The following is an 18,708-nucleotide window of genomic DNA, read 5'->3' on the forward strand; positions in this document are numbered from 1 at the left end:
ATGTTTATGGTCAGCTGGGAACTCTAGAAACCTTTTCTATCCAGTTGGGAAACAGCTTTATTTTTTATTCACATACTAATAAATTAACACTGTACTGGTGCAACAAGATAATTTACTGTAATATACAGCATCCATCATATATGTGTTAATATCCACATGGTTTAAAGAGATATTGATTATTTGACACCCCTTTCTTTTGAACCTCTATGACCTGCTTTACTTATGAAGTCTTACAAAAGGGCTGGTCTGTAATTTATACCGTTAATGCTATACTCCCTTATAAAAATCAATTTGCAGGTCTTACATTATAGCAATGATAGTGGTTAAGATGGAGGAAAAAAAAAAGTCCCATCCCTAATGGACATCATGCACCAAAGCGCTTCAGTGCAGTAGGAGACCTCTGGGTCCTTGGGAACTAGCGGCCATGTCTTTTTAATAAGTGCAATGAGGTAAAGAAGTGTAGATAAGAGCTGGTGATTTATAAAGAAAGGCATACTGATCCTGAAAAAAACTGATACAGGACTCAATTTTTGTTTCTGCAACAATGAGAATCCAGGTCTATATATTAGGTATCTGAATAGGAATAGGTGTATTGGAAGCATAGTCCACAGCAGCCATGGGTGTGGGTCCAACCTGTGGCTCTTTGCTGCCATGTTATGGGAAATATATATATTTTTTAATAATAATAAAAATGAAATGTACTCTAGGCAACAATTATCTGAGCAGTTACACTTCTTTCGTTTATTTTGACATAAATAGTGCCCAAGTCTCAGCTTTACCTTCAGTAGGTTTATAGTGGTAAAGTAGATAAAGCAGCTTTTTATGTTACAGGCTGTCCATATCATTGCTGAATTTTCAATCAGTATTGCTGCCGGCTTCCAATATCCTGTCTCAGTTGGGTCCTATACCAGTCTCATTTAAATGTATAGATATTCTTCAGTTGTGCTTAGGAACACAGTGACAGTCACATCTGATATTAACTTTATTTTGGGTTTTGCAGATGAATATGTGCAGCCTTGTCAGGCCCCAGAACATTTCATGTCGTGGTTGTGTCTCTGCTCATTTCCTCCCACTTTGCATCTGGTTTCCTACAGCTACCAATCTCTTTAAAGACTGAATCAATCTGCCACATCTTTTCAGGCTGCTGTTATTTAGGAGGGGGGTTTGAGCTGAGATAATAATTCAGCGACTTGGCACTGATTGCACTTCAAGTTCCCAGCTCTGCGGCTGTGTGAGCTGGGTTTAATTTAGGAAGTCTCTACAGTAACGCTGGGAAATGTTGGCTCGAAGCTCGCACACGGTGACTGACGAGATTTACATTCAGTGGGACAAATGGTTTCCATTTCATGTTGGTTCAACCAGTAACCAGCAAAAACTGGAAACCATTACCTCCCTGCAGTCAGAGTTGGTGGGGGGGTTGCAGTGTTTCAGAAACAGAGACACTGCTTGTGAAAGACATCTATATCTCTACTTTCTCATTGAGTTGCATTAAAATTGACAACAAAAAGGTAACATCTGTGCACTTAACCCCAGCTGCAGTTGGACTGACTCACTTTTACATGGAGAAGCTTCTCTTCGTTTGTATCAAATGGCAAATGTAGTTACAATCAACCCCTCTGTACGGTGGCCCTGAGAGGTCATTACACTGAAAACATGTGACAACACCTGCAAATACATGAGCTCACAGCACAGTGGAAGTGTTTCTAGGGACACAAGAAAGTGACAGACCAGGCTAAAGGCAAATCTAACAGTAGGGGAGAGTGGGGCAATGTGAGACACCGGGTAATGTGAGACACCCCCTATATCTAGAAAACGGAACACATTTATGGTCATCTGACCATTATGTTTTCAAGCCCCTTCCATTTCCCCATGGCTATGAAGGAGAGGAACTCATGATGCTGTGGAAAACATGTTTTTTTCACAAAAATATGATTTTTGCATGTAAAAGTAAATTTTCTTGGTGTCAACTTAATCAACTGTTGTGCCAAAGCAAATTGATTCAGGTAGAAAAACTTATATGATACATGATGATGAACTACCAACACATAAAACCATGTGATGATGCTGGCTGAAAATTAGGCTGAATTTCTAAGAGAGGTCGTTTTTTCTAAAATGGGGGTGTTGGGGTAAAGTGAGACAAATGCTGCGGGGTAAAGTGAGACCATGGATGCATTATAATAAATCCAAGAGTGAGACACTGTGAGCACACCATACACAAAAAGATTCACACTAGAATCACGTCCCCCAAACCAGAAATCTTGCGTGATCAATGATCTGTAGCCACACTGCTTTGTTATGCTAGGTGCTCTCAGTCAGCTTGTTTATTTATTGGTTAATTAACTCAATTTTAGTCACATTCCACTTTGTCGGCTCCCTCCACACACAAGAGGACTTTTGATCAAAATGGTCACCATTGTCGGGGCCTACAACCTGACCTCCATCTAACAGGTTCTATCTGTCATTTGAATGTTAATTAAAACATTTTGTGTTGTATTTGATTTTGGTTTTGAGTCACTTTGCGTTGAGAAAACAAAAGTGCTTAATTGACCAATCCCCATGATTCTGTTACTAGTCCGACATTAGTTCTGGGGAGTGTGGTTGTCAAGCTAGCTGTCATGATTCTAACTGTTACAACATGTGTTGTTACGGTAGTTTCAGAGTGGAAAAAGTAAGTGGATCAGTTTACCCCATTGATTTTTCTAGTTTGTCTCAGTTTACCCCTGACCTGGGGTAAAATGAGACACGAGACCACTTTTTTTTTAACAATCATATTTTCACTGTCCTTCATCCTAAATACATTCTGATCATTTCCATTGCTAGGCAACATCCTGAATTAATGGGAAATGTGTAAATTTTACTGATAAATCATTTTAGCTCGCTTAGAGGGGAGCAAATGTAAAAAGTGTCTCACTTTACCCCACTCTCCCCTACATATTTGCAATAATATGTGATATTGCATTATGATAAAACAAACCAACTATTTTCAAACACATGTAGGCCACTTCAGGTTAAAGTCATGAACAAAAAGTGTGTGCCACATCATTTTGTGTCCCCAGAAACACTTCCATTGTGCTGTGAGATTTTGCAGCATGTTTGATGTGTGTTTTCTAAAAGCTGCAGTGCATTGAGCTCTCAGGGCCACCTTACCTCTGTTTTCAAGTGTTATTCACAACCGTTTAAAGCAGGTTTTCTTCGTTACATTCAGAATCTGAAGCACTTCCTTGAGGAAGCGTGCACTTTTCTGAAAGCCGCTTCTCCTGAGTTTAACTCCATCCATTCAGATGCCACCTGCCCTGAGGCTCAGTCAATAAAGTCTGAAAGAATGAAAATGAAATGTGTCTCACAGGTTTGCCGTCTTTTTTGAACAAGATGTATTACTTTGGATTCATGATAATGCTCTTTAGCTTTACATTAGTTCAACAGTATATTGATTGATGTCTCTCCTTTAAGTCTGCACCAATTGCATCGTTCACAAATATTTTAAAATATTTTTTCCCCCAGAGGATTGTAATGTATCTATGTGAGTCCAAATGTGTCACCATTTTCTTACTATATTTCACACTACAAAGAATTAGCTCAGTGTTGTGTGTCTGCTAAATCTTCGCTTAGACACCACTTCCCACAGTCACCTGTATGTCAGTGTATGTGATACTGAGAGCCACTTAAAATCTGCCATGATGCTTTATTTATAGAGGATTTGTTCCAGAGATCAGAGGGGAGGAAAAAATCCATTGAAGCTTTCAGCTCCAAAAAAGCAGGTTGGTTTTCTTCAATTACTTTCTCACACACACTGTTGCTAAAGGTGAAGAATGTACAAACTTGCCCAAAAGCTACAAGTGTTGTCGACTTTTTCCTGTTAACATCTGACATTCTTTGGCCTTACATGGTCCGTCTCCAGGAACCGGCCGCAGCAGACTGAAGTCTGTTTGGATGGCAAAGACACAGCTATTTTTACACCATTTCATTTTTTTTTTAGATGTCAAAATGTCAAATATGACTTGTTCCATCCTCTGAAGTGATTTCCAGCTTTTCCTTTATTGATGATGAAGTTGAGATTTGAACTGTGACTTACTATTTTCTGATTTCAAAACAAACTAAACAAACTGTTAATTCACACAAACAGCTACAAATAGTAAAATCCAGTTTTTCCATGATCTGTAAAAGTCAACTGATAGTTCAACATGTAACAGTCACCAGGGCCATTTACAGTTTTACACATTTTAACTATATTATGTGGATAATACCTCATCTCCTACGATCAAAAAAGCTTCTTATTGCTGCATGCGTATGACAGCTTCTGATAATTAAACGCATTAGAAGCTCAACTAATGAAAACAATGTTTATAAGCTGTGAAGGGTTTGACTGAGAATCAACTTTATACTTTAAATGTGTCTTATATTGTGTGCATCTATTTTATTGAAACAGCACCGTGAATGAAAAGAGACACAGAATCTCTGTATATCATGTGTATAGGAGCACTGACTTTGACTTATCAGTTTTGATCAGTGAGGCATACAGGTGACTTTTGTGCATATTTGTAGAGTTGTACTTCACTTTGCACATATACATCCCAAAAAAATGCCAATTGCTTCAATGAATGAGAACTTCTGATCTGTTTTGAATGACAAACTAAGATTTCAGAGATTTTAGCTTAATGTTTTTTTTTTTTTAATGCTGCATGCTAGTGACTGTGACTGACTGAAATTAAACCATTAGATTTTGATCATTTTAACCACACATTAAGAAAAAAAGAAAGGAAGTAAAAACACAAACCAGAGAGCAGGGTTGGGTTAGTTCATTTCCATCCAAAACATTTTATTGTCCTCCAAACTGAAAGGTTTACCCTGTGATTTGGCTTGTTTGCTGAGCCAAAAACATACATTGCATTTCTTCAGGTAGCAGTGGAGGCATACAAAGATCTTTTTTTTTTTTTTGACTGAGAGAAATTAATGGAAAGAGCAATACAGGATTTTCTCTCCTTCAAGTCACATGATGAGTAATCTTTGCATTCAAGAGTAATGGAGAGAAGATTAATTTCAATCACGGGAAGCTTGAGAAAGTAGCATCATCTGGTCTTCCATAAAACAGAGGGAGAGAGAGAGAGAGAGAGAGTGTGAGAGTGAAGGGGGGAAAAAAACAACAAAAAGTAATAACAAACAACCGTATGAAGACCAGGGTTGTCGTGTTTCTTCCATGTTAGAAAAGGCCTGAAAATGGTCACACTGAAGACACCGCTTCGTCTCCGCTTGCCTCCGAGTTGTGTATCGCCTTTTATGTAGAGCATCTGTAGTGTACACAAATGGACACTGGATATGCAATTCAAAACCAAAGTGCCCACAGTCGATATAAAGCAAAGGTCACATGACCCAAAACAGGTGACAGGTCACATAAGGGGGGAGAGAGGGAGGGGGAGGTTGGTTGAGACTGGACATGAATGTAACCAAATGCAGTCCTCAGTCTATTTGTGTTGGTGTGTGTGTTGGTGTGTATGTGTGGTGTGTGCATGGTTCAGAGATGCCAGTGATGTGGCACTCAGCACCGTTAATTTACAGTTACTCAGGTGTCTGAACAGAAAAAACAACAACGAAAAAAGAAAAAAGAGAAAGACCTCCCCGTCTGGTGACTGTGCAGTTAAAAATGGGCACATGGTGATTTAAGCTCATGCTTAAGTTGTGGTAAACCATCCAAGCACTTCTTTAATTAATAACTATAAATACACAGCAGCGTTTTTTAACCGGAGAGGTTTCAGTCTGCCTCCTCTCCCTGGGTGAGTGTGTGACGTGTTTGTCTCTTAAACGTCTAACTACGCTTTGCTCGTCTGCTAGAGGAAACACGGGTTATGTGGAATTGATTATCAACTTTCATATAGATTTTTCTATAATATATTTATATAGTTATTTTTTCCATTCTCTCACGCACCCACCACGCTTGCTTTGCTTTCACATTCTCTCGTCTCACTACTTTTATTCAATGTACACAACTTAATAAACATGGGGGTCGAGTGGGGAGCGACAGAGCTGAAATGACAATCACTGAGAAAAAAAAATAAAACAAAGCCAAAAAAAAAAACTGCAGTCTCTTTTTTTTGTCATCCATTGGCAGTTGGACCGACTCGGCAGTCAGCCAGTTACAATGGTGGTTCAAGGGGAGGGAGTGGCCATGTCATCAAAGGGGCGGCGCGGGGGGCTCTTTCTTCGTTGGTGCTGTTTTAGGCGTCGTTTTCGTGGGCTTCGTGGCCGGGGTCGTCTCCTTGAGGTTGAGGTTCTCCAGTGCCACGTCCAAGGTCATGACCTCAACACAGCCCATGGCCTCGAAGTCAGCGAAATTCCGCAACGAGCCGTGACAGTCGTCCTCGTCCTCGGAGGAGGAGGCCGAGGCGTCCTCGTCGGGCAGCAGCGTGGACAGCAGCAGCTCCGTCACAAACAGGCTCCTGTCGGCCCACTGGGCCTCGCACGCCTGCCGCTCGGCCTCAGACAGCCGCGGTTCGCTCAGCCTGAGGGAGAGAGGGAGAGAGATCGGATGGTGATTGATGAGAAAAAAGGTTTGAGGAACGTGTTAAAGCTGAGAAACCATCAGATGACACAAACATTAGGTGCCAGAAGAAAGTAAATATAAAAAACTATTAAAATTTTTCCTATTAAAGCAGAAGTAAGCGGAATGTTTGTGTTAATATAAGTCTTAAATAGTTCTATCTTCCGACAGCAATCACTTACATAGAGTGTTTGGTCTGAAACACGGGTCTGTCAGTCACTCTGCTCTGCTGTAAACCGAGGAGAAAACTTTCCTTGTATCCTACAACCTTTATCCAATGAGGAGAGAGAACGGCATAAAGGGGCGGCGTAGGGACGAGGGCGGGGGCTGCTAACTCCATCGGCTGACAGGAAGTTAGCCAAAACGACCGGATCGCTTACTTCTGCTTTAAAGCTACATCTACATCTTTAAAACATCTGTGAACTCTGTTCTTTTCATGAGTCTGAAGACAAGCTGTTTGATATTGTATTAAAAGGTCCATTAGTACTAAATCTTGCTTGTTGATACCTGCTGTGCGTGTTTTTATGAGTCGGTCCTTTGTATTATTGTATTATTAGTCAACTGAATGACAGGTGTCGGTGATGCGCCAAGAAATACAGCAACATATCGACAAAGACAGGCAAGAACAAGAAGACTGGCGAGTGCTCATGGATGTAAATGATGCAAGTTTCAAACTGTAAAAAGGAAAATTTGCAAATGTTTTACCAAGAAGGAAATGAATTCAATGGTGACTACACACAACATATTGACTGTGGAGTTCTTTATAAAAGACATCACTGTTAGATTCACAGAGTGAGCCTTCAAAAGATAAATCTGATCAAAGCACAAAATGTGAAGGTCAAACATCCAAATGATAAAATAAGCAAATCACGTCTGCGTGGATGTGTCAAATGAGCGTGACAGTCCCACCTGCTGAGTAGAAACTGGGAGCTGTGTGCAGTATGCTGTGTGTTAGACTCAGGTGGACCCGGGTTGGGGCTGGGGTTGGTGTTGTGGTTGGCGCTGGGGTTGGGGTTTGCTGCGGCTGAATTCGTGTTGAGGATTGCGTTGGCCCGGCCTCCGCCCCGGGTGGCGTTCCGGGCCGACTCCAGCTGCTGACGCGCCGCCTGGGCCTGCTGACGCTCCAACTGGAGTTGCATCTGGAGCTGTTGGAGCTGAGAGGCGGAGGGACCCGAGCTGAGCTGGCCGCCCGCTGAACGCCGCACCCCCGACAACTGTGACAGAAGCTCTGGAGGAAACAGGACGGAGAAGAGAGAAAGAGATGCTTCGTGTCAGAAATGATCAGAAGGAGCGGTTTCAGGAAGGTGTGAGGCCGTGAACCGGGGTCTGATCAAACGTCTATAGCGACTGCCTTTGATCCTCAATCAAAAGTACAGCGCTGTAGCAACACATCAACACACCCATGTGCGGTATGGGGAGGCTGAAACTGGAGCGCCTGTTGCCCTGCTTTGTGAACCAGACTAAACAGGGTCCCTCATTATGGCACAGCTGGAGCTGACATGGCAAATGCCGAGCAACTGAACCGGATTAAAATTGGGAACAGGATAAACAAGAAATTGCCACAGCAACAGCTCTGCCCACACATTGCTGCATTATTCTCACTACTTTTAAGTACACAAACGTAGCATGTGCTGTTTAACATCCACACCACTGCAGCTCGTTCCCCTGGATGTCTGAGGATATATTTTTATATTTACACAACTTATTAAATGAGAGGCACCTGTCTGGTTTGTTATTGTGTGTCGGGGCTCCTGCAGGTGCAGCTGTGTGATGCTGAATCTAACAATAACAAGAAATAATTGCTTTATTCCTGGCTGTGCTAATAACAGGAATATTGTCTGTTTTTGTCTGAACCTACATCAGGCTGCACAGTTTCTTTCTGTGTTATACACACCATGTCAGCGTGGGGTCACCGTGTAACTGTGCCCTGTTTCTTCTGGTTGTGTACGTTGTGCGACTGACCTGCTATGGGGTCCATGGCCTCTCTGCTGTAGTTGGAGCTCTGTGAGGAGCTCTGACTGGTGGAGAGCCCCCCTGTGGTGCTGCTAGTGAAGTGCATGTTGGACCTGCGGGCTCGCGGACCCCCTAGCCCACGGCCTGGGTGAAACATCCTCCTCACGTGCCGCACCCCACTGGACTCATCGTGAAGCTCACCGTCAAGGAACATATCAACAACTATTCATGCTAATAATAACAATAAGTGACATTATCATCTTTTATCATTACTGAGACTTAGGATTGATACAATATCAAAAAATGTTTTTGTCACACCAACTGTCAAAGCCCAAAGAAATACATTGTAGGATGTTGTAAAGCATTTAAAAAGATGAAACCAGCTTTAAATTTATTATCAAATTCTAGTTTTCATGGTTAGCGCTCACTACACTGAAGCTCTCTGAAGCAGCTACTAACAGAAAGAGTTTCTAAGTCCCGTGCACAGCAACTAAGTGCTTCTTCTAGGTGCCAGCAGGATAAATCACAGTTGATAATTCAAAAAAACAGTTTGCCCCTTCTATTTTTAACTTTTAATAATAAATCTATCCTACGCTCTATTGTGCGCTGGAAGTTTTTTGAATTTTTGACAGCTGCAAACATGTTTACACTGTGGCTCTCTGGTCATCATGAAATCATACACAAAGCCAAAAAAAAGCGACATCCCTGTTCTCCGCTGCACCCATTCTGTTTGAGTCTCATTTAACTACACGTTTGCATCTTTTGTTTTCTCCACAGCACATATTCAAATACTCTATAAATAGAGTGCTGTCATCAGCCGTCTGAGTCTATCCCAGAGTGCAACTCACACAGACTATTTCAGCCGGTTTCCTGAAAGGCAAAAGCAGGAACGCAGTTTGATGAATAAATCAATGTGACGCTCACTGTCTCACACCCTCACGACAGGTGCTCCTTTCTGTTCTTGCTCTAAATAAGGTCTATTTAAGAGGACAGAAACCCATTCATATACATGTATGTACAGGTTTAAATCCTCTGAAGTACACTCCTTTTTTTAAAACCAGCCTCTGCTTGAATTGCTGTCTCTCCAAATATCCTGGTTCATATCATCTTTATGTAACATTCAAGCTTGCATTATTTACTTTGTTTGCAGTCTTGCAGACTTTTACTGACACATGGCTACTTCTTGTTGCCCCCCAACTGTGACTGCCGTCTGCATTTGGGAGAAACATGCGTCACCTCACTGCAGTGCGTGTGGCATGCCAAGTTGGCAGGTGATTAAAAAACAATGCAAAACATTAGGGATGCACCAGTTCAGCTTGTTCTCCCCAGATAATGATCCTAATTCTTCAGCTCAGGCTTTCCATCGACAGACACCAAGCGCCCATCCAACACCAGTGCTCTCTCTTTCCTGTTATCTAAAATCAATCTGTGTAGCTCACTAGGAAAAACTCACTTTCAATGTAAAGCAATGTGAAGCCAGGGATTGATCTTCAATGGTGGCCCTGCATGGCTGAACATATACAACATATGTTACTAATTAATCAATATCAATATAGATTTACAAACAACATTGTCACTTGTGGTCAAAACATCCAATAGAAACCGTTAACACTTTGGGAGTACCCCAAAAAAACACTAAAAGCAGCACTGGGCTGCATTTAATCTGCTATTTAGTAACTCTCTCTCCAGCACATTTCATATTAAACTTAATTCACCACCATCTCTCACGACTTTCTTTTTTCAAGCACCACTCGCATAAGAATTAAAACAAGGCCACACAGGCCTGAAGACAAATGTGAATATGAGTTCACTTAGCTGTCAAGTGTTGCCTTTCCTCCTCTATGCACCAAATTTATGTCACAATTTAATTTAAAATGTTCAGCCACCATATTAATTTAACAAAGTACCATGGGAGGCTTTAAAGTTAATAGCAAACTTGCAACAACTGTCAATGTCAGTGAACAGAGGCTAATGTGTGTTAATCTCTATGATGACAAAGACAAAACTCCATCACATATTTCCTGTAGCATCGATATCTGAATAGTTTTCACTCAGATGACACGGAAATATCTGTCAGTGACTGAAACATAAATCCAGGCAGGTTGTGGTTATGGTATGACTACTTCTTTGAAAAGGATATCAAGTCTCTGGGTGCTCTGTGTTCAAGTGTGAGATGAGCAGCAAAGTCATCGGTCACATGGTTCGGGTCGCCTCCTGGCAGCGCTGCACATATGGGGCAGATCTGGAGTGGACAGGGAGACAGACACAGCATACATGCCATCATCAACACACTTCACTGCACGTTATATTCTGCATAATATTTGCCAGCTGATGCCAGATCCTCGTGAACAAACACGGTAGTTTGGTAAATATCATCTGTTCAAATGTTGTGGGCAAACATGAAGAGATGCAAGTTAGTTTGATGATATGATAGTCAGCTGCAAAACAGAATGAACAACACCTGAGCCCCTCTGTTGTGTCATGTGACTTTGATCAGGCCTTTAAGTCTAAATTAGCAAAGTTAATTTGCAGTGATGACTTAGTCTAAATTTGAAGGTGAAGCATGTGCCAAACATCCTCATTTTAATTCAAAGGACGATTCAACACCGTTCCCTAAAGCAGCAGAATATGACAAACCAAAACAGTATTTCTACATTAAGATTAGGATTCCCCCAAGGTGCGCTCTGTCTGTTTGCTGTACTGGGAGATAAGACACCGACAGCGTCCTTCACTCTTGAACATTAATTGGCTACTAGTCTCTGACCACCCTTACTCATGAATAATCAGTCACTTCCTGAAAACACCTTTCCTACAGAGCTCCAACCCAGCTGATGTGAGTTTTGACTGACAATGAGTCAGAGCTAGGCATGAAAACATTTCACAGACAAAAGCTCATTGATTCTGCATTATTTTGATATCAAAGTGTGTTTGGGTGATCGGTTGATTCAACACTGCACGTTTGTGCTCTTAGAGAAATGTTGTTGAACCAAATAACTTCTTTTAGTCAAACTGTAGTAATCTGCCTCTGCTAAATAGAGATACTTTCAAAATGAACTCTAGTTTCAGAGTAGAGACATTCATTACCTATTATTATCTGGTTAACCACATGTACACGTACCAAATACATTTAATTCGATATGAACCTCTCATGCAAATGTTGACAATTTGCAAGTTAACAATTGGAGGACCTGCAACGAAGGGAAATAAGTTGTTGCCTAGAGGGTTGGAAAATCACAGCAAAAAAAAAAAAATATAATAAATAAATAAATGCCATAATGGAGAAAAAGGTCAGCTGTCATGTAAAGTGCACTAAGGCTCTTTCAAGTATCTCTCAGCAGTTCAAACTCTTTTTTTTTGCAGGAGGAAGAATAACAGATTATCTATAAATAGAGCTGCTTGGTCTGCCTGACATCACTTGCGGTGTGACTTTTTCTCTTGGTGTCGGAAACTGATATCAGAGCGAGGCTTCGACTGTGACACTGTGGAGCAAGACAATGACAACGATGCAAACATATGACACCATACTGTCAAATCCTACAGGCTGGGGAAATCCTGAGGTAGGGTATGCAATGAAAGTCAGTGTGGAAATATTTCCAGGTGTTAAGTTCTGTGCAAACATCTGGTCAAGGTTTCATAGGTGGCACTGTGTGTATGTGGCCTCAGCATGGACTTACCACCTCTGTGGAGGTCTCTGTGTGCTCTGCAGCCACGTGCTCCTGCAGGGAGATCTCTGTGTAGCCCATCCTGCCACAGTAAGGACATGTGAAGGCCTGAGGCTGCTCCACCGAGAACGCTTCTCCGCCGTAGTACAGGTCTAGAGAACCGAGAGGCATTCAATCTGAGTTTAATAGTCTGACACATTTTATCTCATTTCAGCTGCTGAGATTGCAGTGTTACTCCTACACAGAACCAAAGTCTCATGTAAGCTACCAGAGAATCATACATGATGAACATCAATGTGAAGAGTCTTGAAAACAGCTTGTCAAAAAAAAAAAAGTCAGATTTTACCAGGTTGGAACTAAGCGTCAAGTCATTTTTAAGCCTGAATGAAAAAGATGAATTATTAAACCAGTTCAGACAAGTTCAGTCAACAAGAGACGCTTCCCAGATTATCACAGTATGTTTTGCCGTATTATGGGATACACTTTATGATGCACCATTTCCTAACCAACCACCTGTGAGCAGGCTGTCTGCAACCAGAGCTCATACAACATTACAGTGCAGCATTTGGCTGTCAGGGTTTATCAACTGGGAACAAGGTTGATGACAGTGGTGAGATTGAAAAAGTGCAGAGTGTTAAGCAGGAGACAAAAACTTTAAACAGTAGAAAAAGAAAAAAACTCCATCGAATAACAAAACACATAATAACCTTGGTAGCTACTGAAAAACAATGTACACAAACTCAAAAAAACTATAATCAAATTATTCAATTATCATGTTAGATACAGTGGTTTCCGTCTTATTTGCTAAATCTCTCCAAAATACAAGTCTCAACATTAAAAAGACAAAATATAAAACAAAATATCAGCATCAGGAGATTAAACAAATCAAGATACATCATACAAATATATAAAAACACACAAACATGAGCACAGCACAGTAGTCTAGTGATAATCCCATGTGGTTTCATCAAAAATGATCAAGCTTTACACATTACTGAGTCACTGTAAATATGAAGAAATGCGTTTGTAATTATGCTTTGCACGATAATAAGCCTGTCAATAACTACAGCTGACTTGTAGCAACAATTACAGATGTAATTCAAAAACAAAAGTGCATTATACGACTCTCTTGACAACTTTCCTCAATATTATTTTCATCAAAAAAACAATAAAGATGTTTTAAACTGAGGTGTGTGCAAATACTGGAACCCACCAACCAACAGTTACTTCAGTTATTGGAACCAGCAAACTGAAATACACAAAAACTACAACCTCAAAACAGAGGAATTATTGAAAGTTTGCACCTTCTGCTGTGTTTTTGGCAGCAGCTTGTTCTTTTTCTAACAGACTGTAAAACAGCAATATGTGAGAGGATCAACACCAACATATTTCACAGTACCAGCAGCATATTAAGAAAAAAAAAGAAAATCAAGAAGCAATCATTAAAAGTGGTTCACTCAGGATCATAACCTCACATTTATTATACATCTGAGATAATGTTTAATCAGCTTGGCAGTAGGTGTGGTATTAATAGTAGCTGAGTTTACAATAGAGATGGTCTAACTAGGATTGTAATATTTTTAACGTCACTATATATTTCTTATTTATCTAGAAATAAAACAAACCTCGAGCCCAATAACAGACTCCCAAACACTCCTCAGACTGTCTGGGTCAAATCAATCACTGCTAAGCCAGTCGGGAGCAGCCTTCCCGTCAGAAAGCAAAAGCCAGTGCCAGCAGAAGATAACCTAAAACTGCAACAGTTTTACTTGTGCAGGCTTATTAAAGCCACTGCAGGGAGCTTTCCAAAGGCTGCAAGGATTAGGAGCTTATCTTAATTATGACCTGACAAAAATTACCACAAATGGCATGTGTGCAGTGCATACTTACATTTTAAAGAGAATAAAACACTGTAGAGCCAAGTTTAAAAACCTAGTTAAAAAAATCCACATAATTTCTTGGTGATGCTATTCATACTTTGTTTTTGTCATTTTGCAATGCAATGCAAATGGTCTCATGCACTATACAGTACACACACTGCATCCTCTAGTCTACTATTTTTAATAGTTCAGTGTTAATAATGTGATGTCCAGGTGCTAAAGAGAATCAGTTTATAGATGTGAGTGTGGGCAGATAGCGTGTGTTTGGTTTGTGGTTAACTGTAGAGATGTAGCGCATGTTCATGCATTGAGCTGAGTGCTCTTATGATCAACATCTGCCCATTTAAGCTCTTAACTGTGTGACAAACAACAACAGAAATTCACACTTAACGTGTTTTCACAGTTTATGACAAGCACTCTGCTTGTATTTAGTCTGATGTGAATATCAACCGTACTCACCAAAGTCGACTCGGGTTAATATACACTGCATGGGATGCTCTGTGGTGTGTCTGGTTGTAGTGGCACCGCTCTCGTAGCACGATGCGCAGAGATCGTAGTCGTAGCAAATTAAACATTTGTATCGTCGGCCTCTGAAGTTGCCTTTTAAACATGCATCACAGCTCACGCCTGAGGGAGGACAGATGAGACACGATAAGACAAAAGGAGAAAAGAGAGGTTAGATGTTGAATATTTATGTCAGCTTAGTTTGGGTTGATCAACAGAGTGTATCTAACGAGTTATGCCGGTAACAAAACACAGTCTTTCTTATTGTCCGTTTTTGAGGGATAATCTACCCAAAACATGTAGATTATATTGAGCATTAATATGTTTACTATGTTCTTGTTGAGCACTAAATAATGAAAACATACTGATTCAGGAATTATGCAGTAATATAGAGAATAGTTTTAACAAAATGGTAAGCTAAGAAATACAGATATCAAAAAAAAGTGTATTATTATTATTAATTTTGAGCATTTTTGTGTTCAAAATCATCACTAAATCAAAGATCCTCAAAGGTATGACATGCATGGAACACACAACAAAATAAACACCTGTAAAATACAGTGTAATGCAATCAAGAGGAGGCAACATACAACATCTACACCCAGGTAAATTGAAGTAGAGCATATGACAGAAGGCGATTAAAAGCATTGTGCTATGTTGTGGTTGTGTACTGTTACAGAATACAGTATATACTAAAAATACTTTTTGTGTTGCATTTTTTCACTTCTGTTGTTATTGTATATGGACAGGCATGATGCAGATCGGATGTTCCTGCAGCTGTCTAGTTTTAGTTGTGACAGTGTCTAAGGGTTATTACAGGAATGTTTCTTCATCTCAAAAGTGACAGACTTATAAACTAGAGCCTGCTTCATTTACAACTTCATTAACACTACACTCACAATACCTAACAATCATCATAACATGTTTCCACCTTGTGTGTCATGGGACCTCTCTGTTCAAAAGTCCAGGCATTTCTTGATTGACTAGGACAGTCGTCCGGCCTTAGTGTATTGTATGACACCAGGCTGTCTTACCTCCTTCACACATCCCCATATTCATAGGTGAGGTAAATTATAATTGAGCATGTGACAGAAAATGATTAAAAGCATTTTGCTGTGTTGTGGTGGTATACTGTTACAGAATACTGGCAATACTTTTTGTGTATTGTTGGTCTGGTTGCATGTTTTGCTTTTGTTGTTATTGTATAAGGACTGGCATGATGCGGATGTTCTTGCAGCTGACTCATTTTATTTTTCCTGTTTGTTTGAGCAAACTAAGAGGGTTTTTTGTTGTTGTTTAAGAAAAAAACAAAACAAAGTAGGACTATGTCTATTTATTACAGGGTTATTACAGCAATGTGTCTTCCTTGCCCCAGCAATTCTCAAAACTTACTTACTTTATTAAAACTACACTCACACTACTTGGCTTATTCATCAAGCCACCTACATCACTCACTGCAATCATCATAACATTATGTGCTCAGGGTTTCCACCCTATGTGTCACATCATGGGACGCCTCTGTTGAAAAGTCCGGGCATTTCTTGACTGACTAGGACAGTCGTGCAGCCTCGGTGTATTGTATGACACCAGGGCTTGTCTGTCTTACCTCCCGACCCTCACACATCCCCATTCATATCGCTAGCAGCAGCAGCAGCATGCTGTAATGTAAAGGCTCACTCAGAGCCAGTGGGTCCTGCTGAGACGAGCTGCTGCAGAAACGTTAATGACAGTAACAACAACCATGATGACTAACGTTACTTCGCCTTTCATCTCAGACATAAATAACCTAGTCACTTACTGACGGAAAAGTTGACGACGACAACAACAACAACAACACAGGGCATGGAAATATTAAAAGGCCGCCCCGGCCTGACTGACTAACCTGACTAACCTAACCTTCGCTTGTTGGCTAACCAATTAACAAACAAACCAGCTGCCGTTAGCTTCACTGCTAGCTTCACATGCTAACTCCACTTTGTAACGGTTGCTGATTAGCTGAAACGTCCAACTGACAAACGTTTAACGTTAACGTTAACGGGCCGGTCTGCTCCTCTGACACCAACGGGCAACTAACTTCAAGCCCAACACACAACAACAAGGTTGGCCACAAGGACGAGGAGGTGGATGGGATGTCGGTTTGCTAAAGTGTTAGCTGGTGGTGTTGGGAACTAACTGGGCTCCAGCTCCAACGAGGAGGCCAACTGCGAACGTTAAACACAGCTTTGGCTTCATCTTTTGTGAACATTAACGACATGTCATGCACCAGATCTCGTCTGTCCCTTCATTCTCGGCATTCACTCCCCCTTTGCTCGTTAACAGTAACCTACATAATATCCTATCACCAGTTAGCTTATGTGCTAAGTGTGCTAACTAGGCTAGCTAGCACACTTAGCCGACGTTAACTAGCTTCTTCCGCTCATATGTCATATGAGCGTTGTTTTGGTGAACTAACGTTAACGCTGAGCTGCTCCTGGTGCATTTTTCTTTTTCTGACACGTACGCGTCGGCTAACTGCAAAGCTACGTTATATTATCAGCTATCAGCATTTTTTTTTTTGTTTTGTTGTGGCCTCTTGTCTTGCAACTGTCTGCAACCTCGCTGCTAACACTGACTAACGTTAGCCAGCAGCAGCGCTTGTAGCTAGGATGAGCTGCAAAACAAGACATTTCTCGGCTATAGCTGACGTTAGCTAACGTTACTAGCCGGTGGTGGCTCTGTCAACGTTTTTTTTTTTTTTTTTTTAATACCACAGATAATCCTGACTTGCCCACAGCTCCGTACTTCCTCAGGTGTGCTCTTACCTTCATGACGGGACATCCTACGGACACTAACGCAGCCCCCTGCTCGGGCTCCGGGGCTTTGCAATACAGAATATTAATATCAGTGAAGAGAAGAGAAGCCGGGGCTGGCTGGCTGTCCCTGGCCTCTTCCCTCATGAAGGATCCGGTCTGGCTTACTGCCCCCCCTCTCTCCCTCCCTCCCTCCGCCTCCTGCTGTGTCACTGTCCGCTGCGCAGCTCCGCGCGTCCACACGGTGGCGCTGCCGTCTCATTTTTGGCCCTGTGCTCCCGCTGCGTGGTTGTCTGTCTCGGCTGGTGGTTGGCTGAGTGAACCACCCACCCCACACCATGGATCCATGACCCACACACCCAACCAACCGAGGACCTCTGCCTGCAAAAGTTGTGAAAGGTTTGATCTGATCCAACTGTCACTTGCCCCTAGACTGTAAATGCACACCTGTCACTTTATTAGGAACACTTGGCTGGCTTTAAATTCACACAACAGTCCTGCAACAAACCCTTCCACCATGAAGATTACTTGTTAAAAACGTGTTGAAGGGGTATTGTATGATGTTTTATTGTTTTGTAAACTGCCATGTGTGGTGCTGTTAAAGTAGATATTACATTTCTAAGAAGCTTTATTCTAAAATAGGCCAGAACAGGTTTTAATTGTTTGCGTTTGACATCAGTGGATACTTAGGTGCTTTACTGGGGTATTTTCATTAGGCTGAATGCTACACCACTGGTAGCTAAATAGGCTATTGTAGGCTACTTTATCCTCTTCTATAAAGTTAATAGTTTTAATCAACATTACAACTATTGTTGATAAACCTAAAAAATACAATAATTGATAAAGATTACGTAGGTTTCCTAACCTTTTTGTGCAATACTTAGTCAGAGGCCAATTGTTATATTTCAGACCAAAAGTACATTTGCACAACAGAACTTAATTGTTTCATAACCCCTCAGATTTTATCTTGTCACCAGCCCCTTGTTAAAGGGATATTTCAACATTTTGGCAAATCCGCAGATCGGCGTGGCAGTGACGTGATCAAGCTCTGTATTTTCGCCTTTACCTCATCAAACGCATCAAATACACAATCCAACAACCCCAAAACGCTCTTGTGGACAAGTTGTGACCCGCACATTCACCACACCATGAAATAATAATGAAACATTACGAAACTGAGTTGTTTTCGAGGCAAATGCGTAGCCGGAACTACATCCCAGCCATGGCTGCTCGGCAGAATGACTTCAAAAACGTAAGCAGTACCGGTATTTGCGTCATGCGTTGTAATGTTATGTGCAGGTTGTTGTTGGATTGTGTATTTAGTTTGATGAGGGAAATGTGGAAATACTGTGTGCCTCCATTGCATTAGCTGAGCAGCTCGCGTCTCT

The 18,708-nt window shown here is 41.2% G+C and overlaps 1 protein-coding gene across 1 annotated transcript; it reads right to left on the bottom strand.

Moving 5' to 3' along the window:
• Nucleotides 1-4,786: 4,786 nt before the first annotated feature.
• On the bottom strand, nt 4,787-17,794 carry LOC146981097 (E3 ubiquitin-protein ligase KCMF1-like). Its single transcript, XM_085786043.1, has 7 exons — nt 17,333-17,794; nt 14,487-14,654; nt 12,160-12,299; nt 10,626-10,727; nt 8,495-8,675; nt 7,442-7,760; nt 4,787-6,494 (listed from the first exon to the last, which is right to left on the bottom strand). The coding sequence occupies exons 1-7, from the start codon at nt 17,346-17,348 to the stop codon at nt 6,167-6,169; spliced, it is 1,254 nt and encodes a 417-aa protein (XP_085642169.1). The 5' UTR covers nt 17,349-17,794; the 3' UTR covers nt 4,787-6,166.
• Nucleotides 17,795-18,708: the final 914 nt, after the last annotated feature.

This window comes from Trachurus japonicus, chromosome 9 (assembly GCF_045865225.1).
Source record: "Trachurus japonicus isolate A0001 chromosome 9, Traja_1.0".
In the NCBI taxonomy this organism is placed as follows: Eukaryota; Metazoa; Chordata; class Actinopteri; order Carangiformes; family Carangidae; genus Trachurus; species Trachurus japonicus.

Excerpts from the sequence above, each read along its gene's own strand:
- LOC146981097 (XM_085786043.1), bottom strand. Across the intron at positions 7,761-8,494 it reads GGCCATGGACCCCATAGCAG|AGCTTCTGTCACAGTTGTCG; the intron begins GTCAGTCGCACA and ends TGTTTCCTCCAG. Across the intron at positions 6,495-7,441 it reads TCCCAGTTTCTACTCAGCAG|GCTGAGCGAACCGCGGCTGT; the intron begins GTGGGACTGTCA and ends TCTCTCCCTCAG.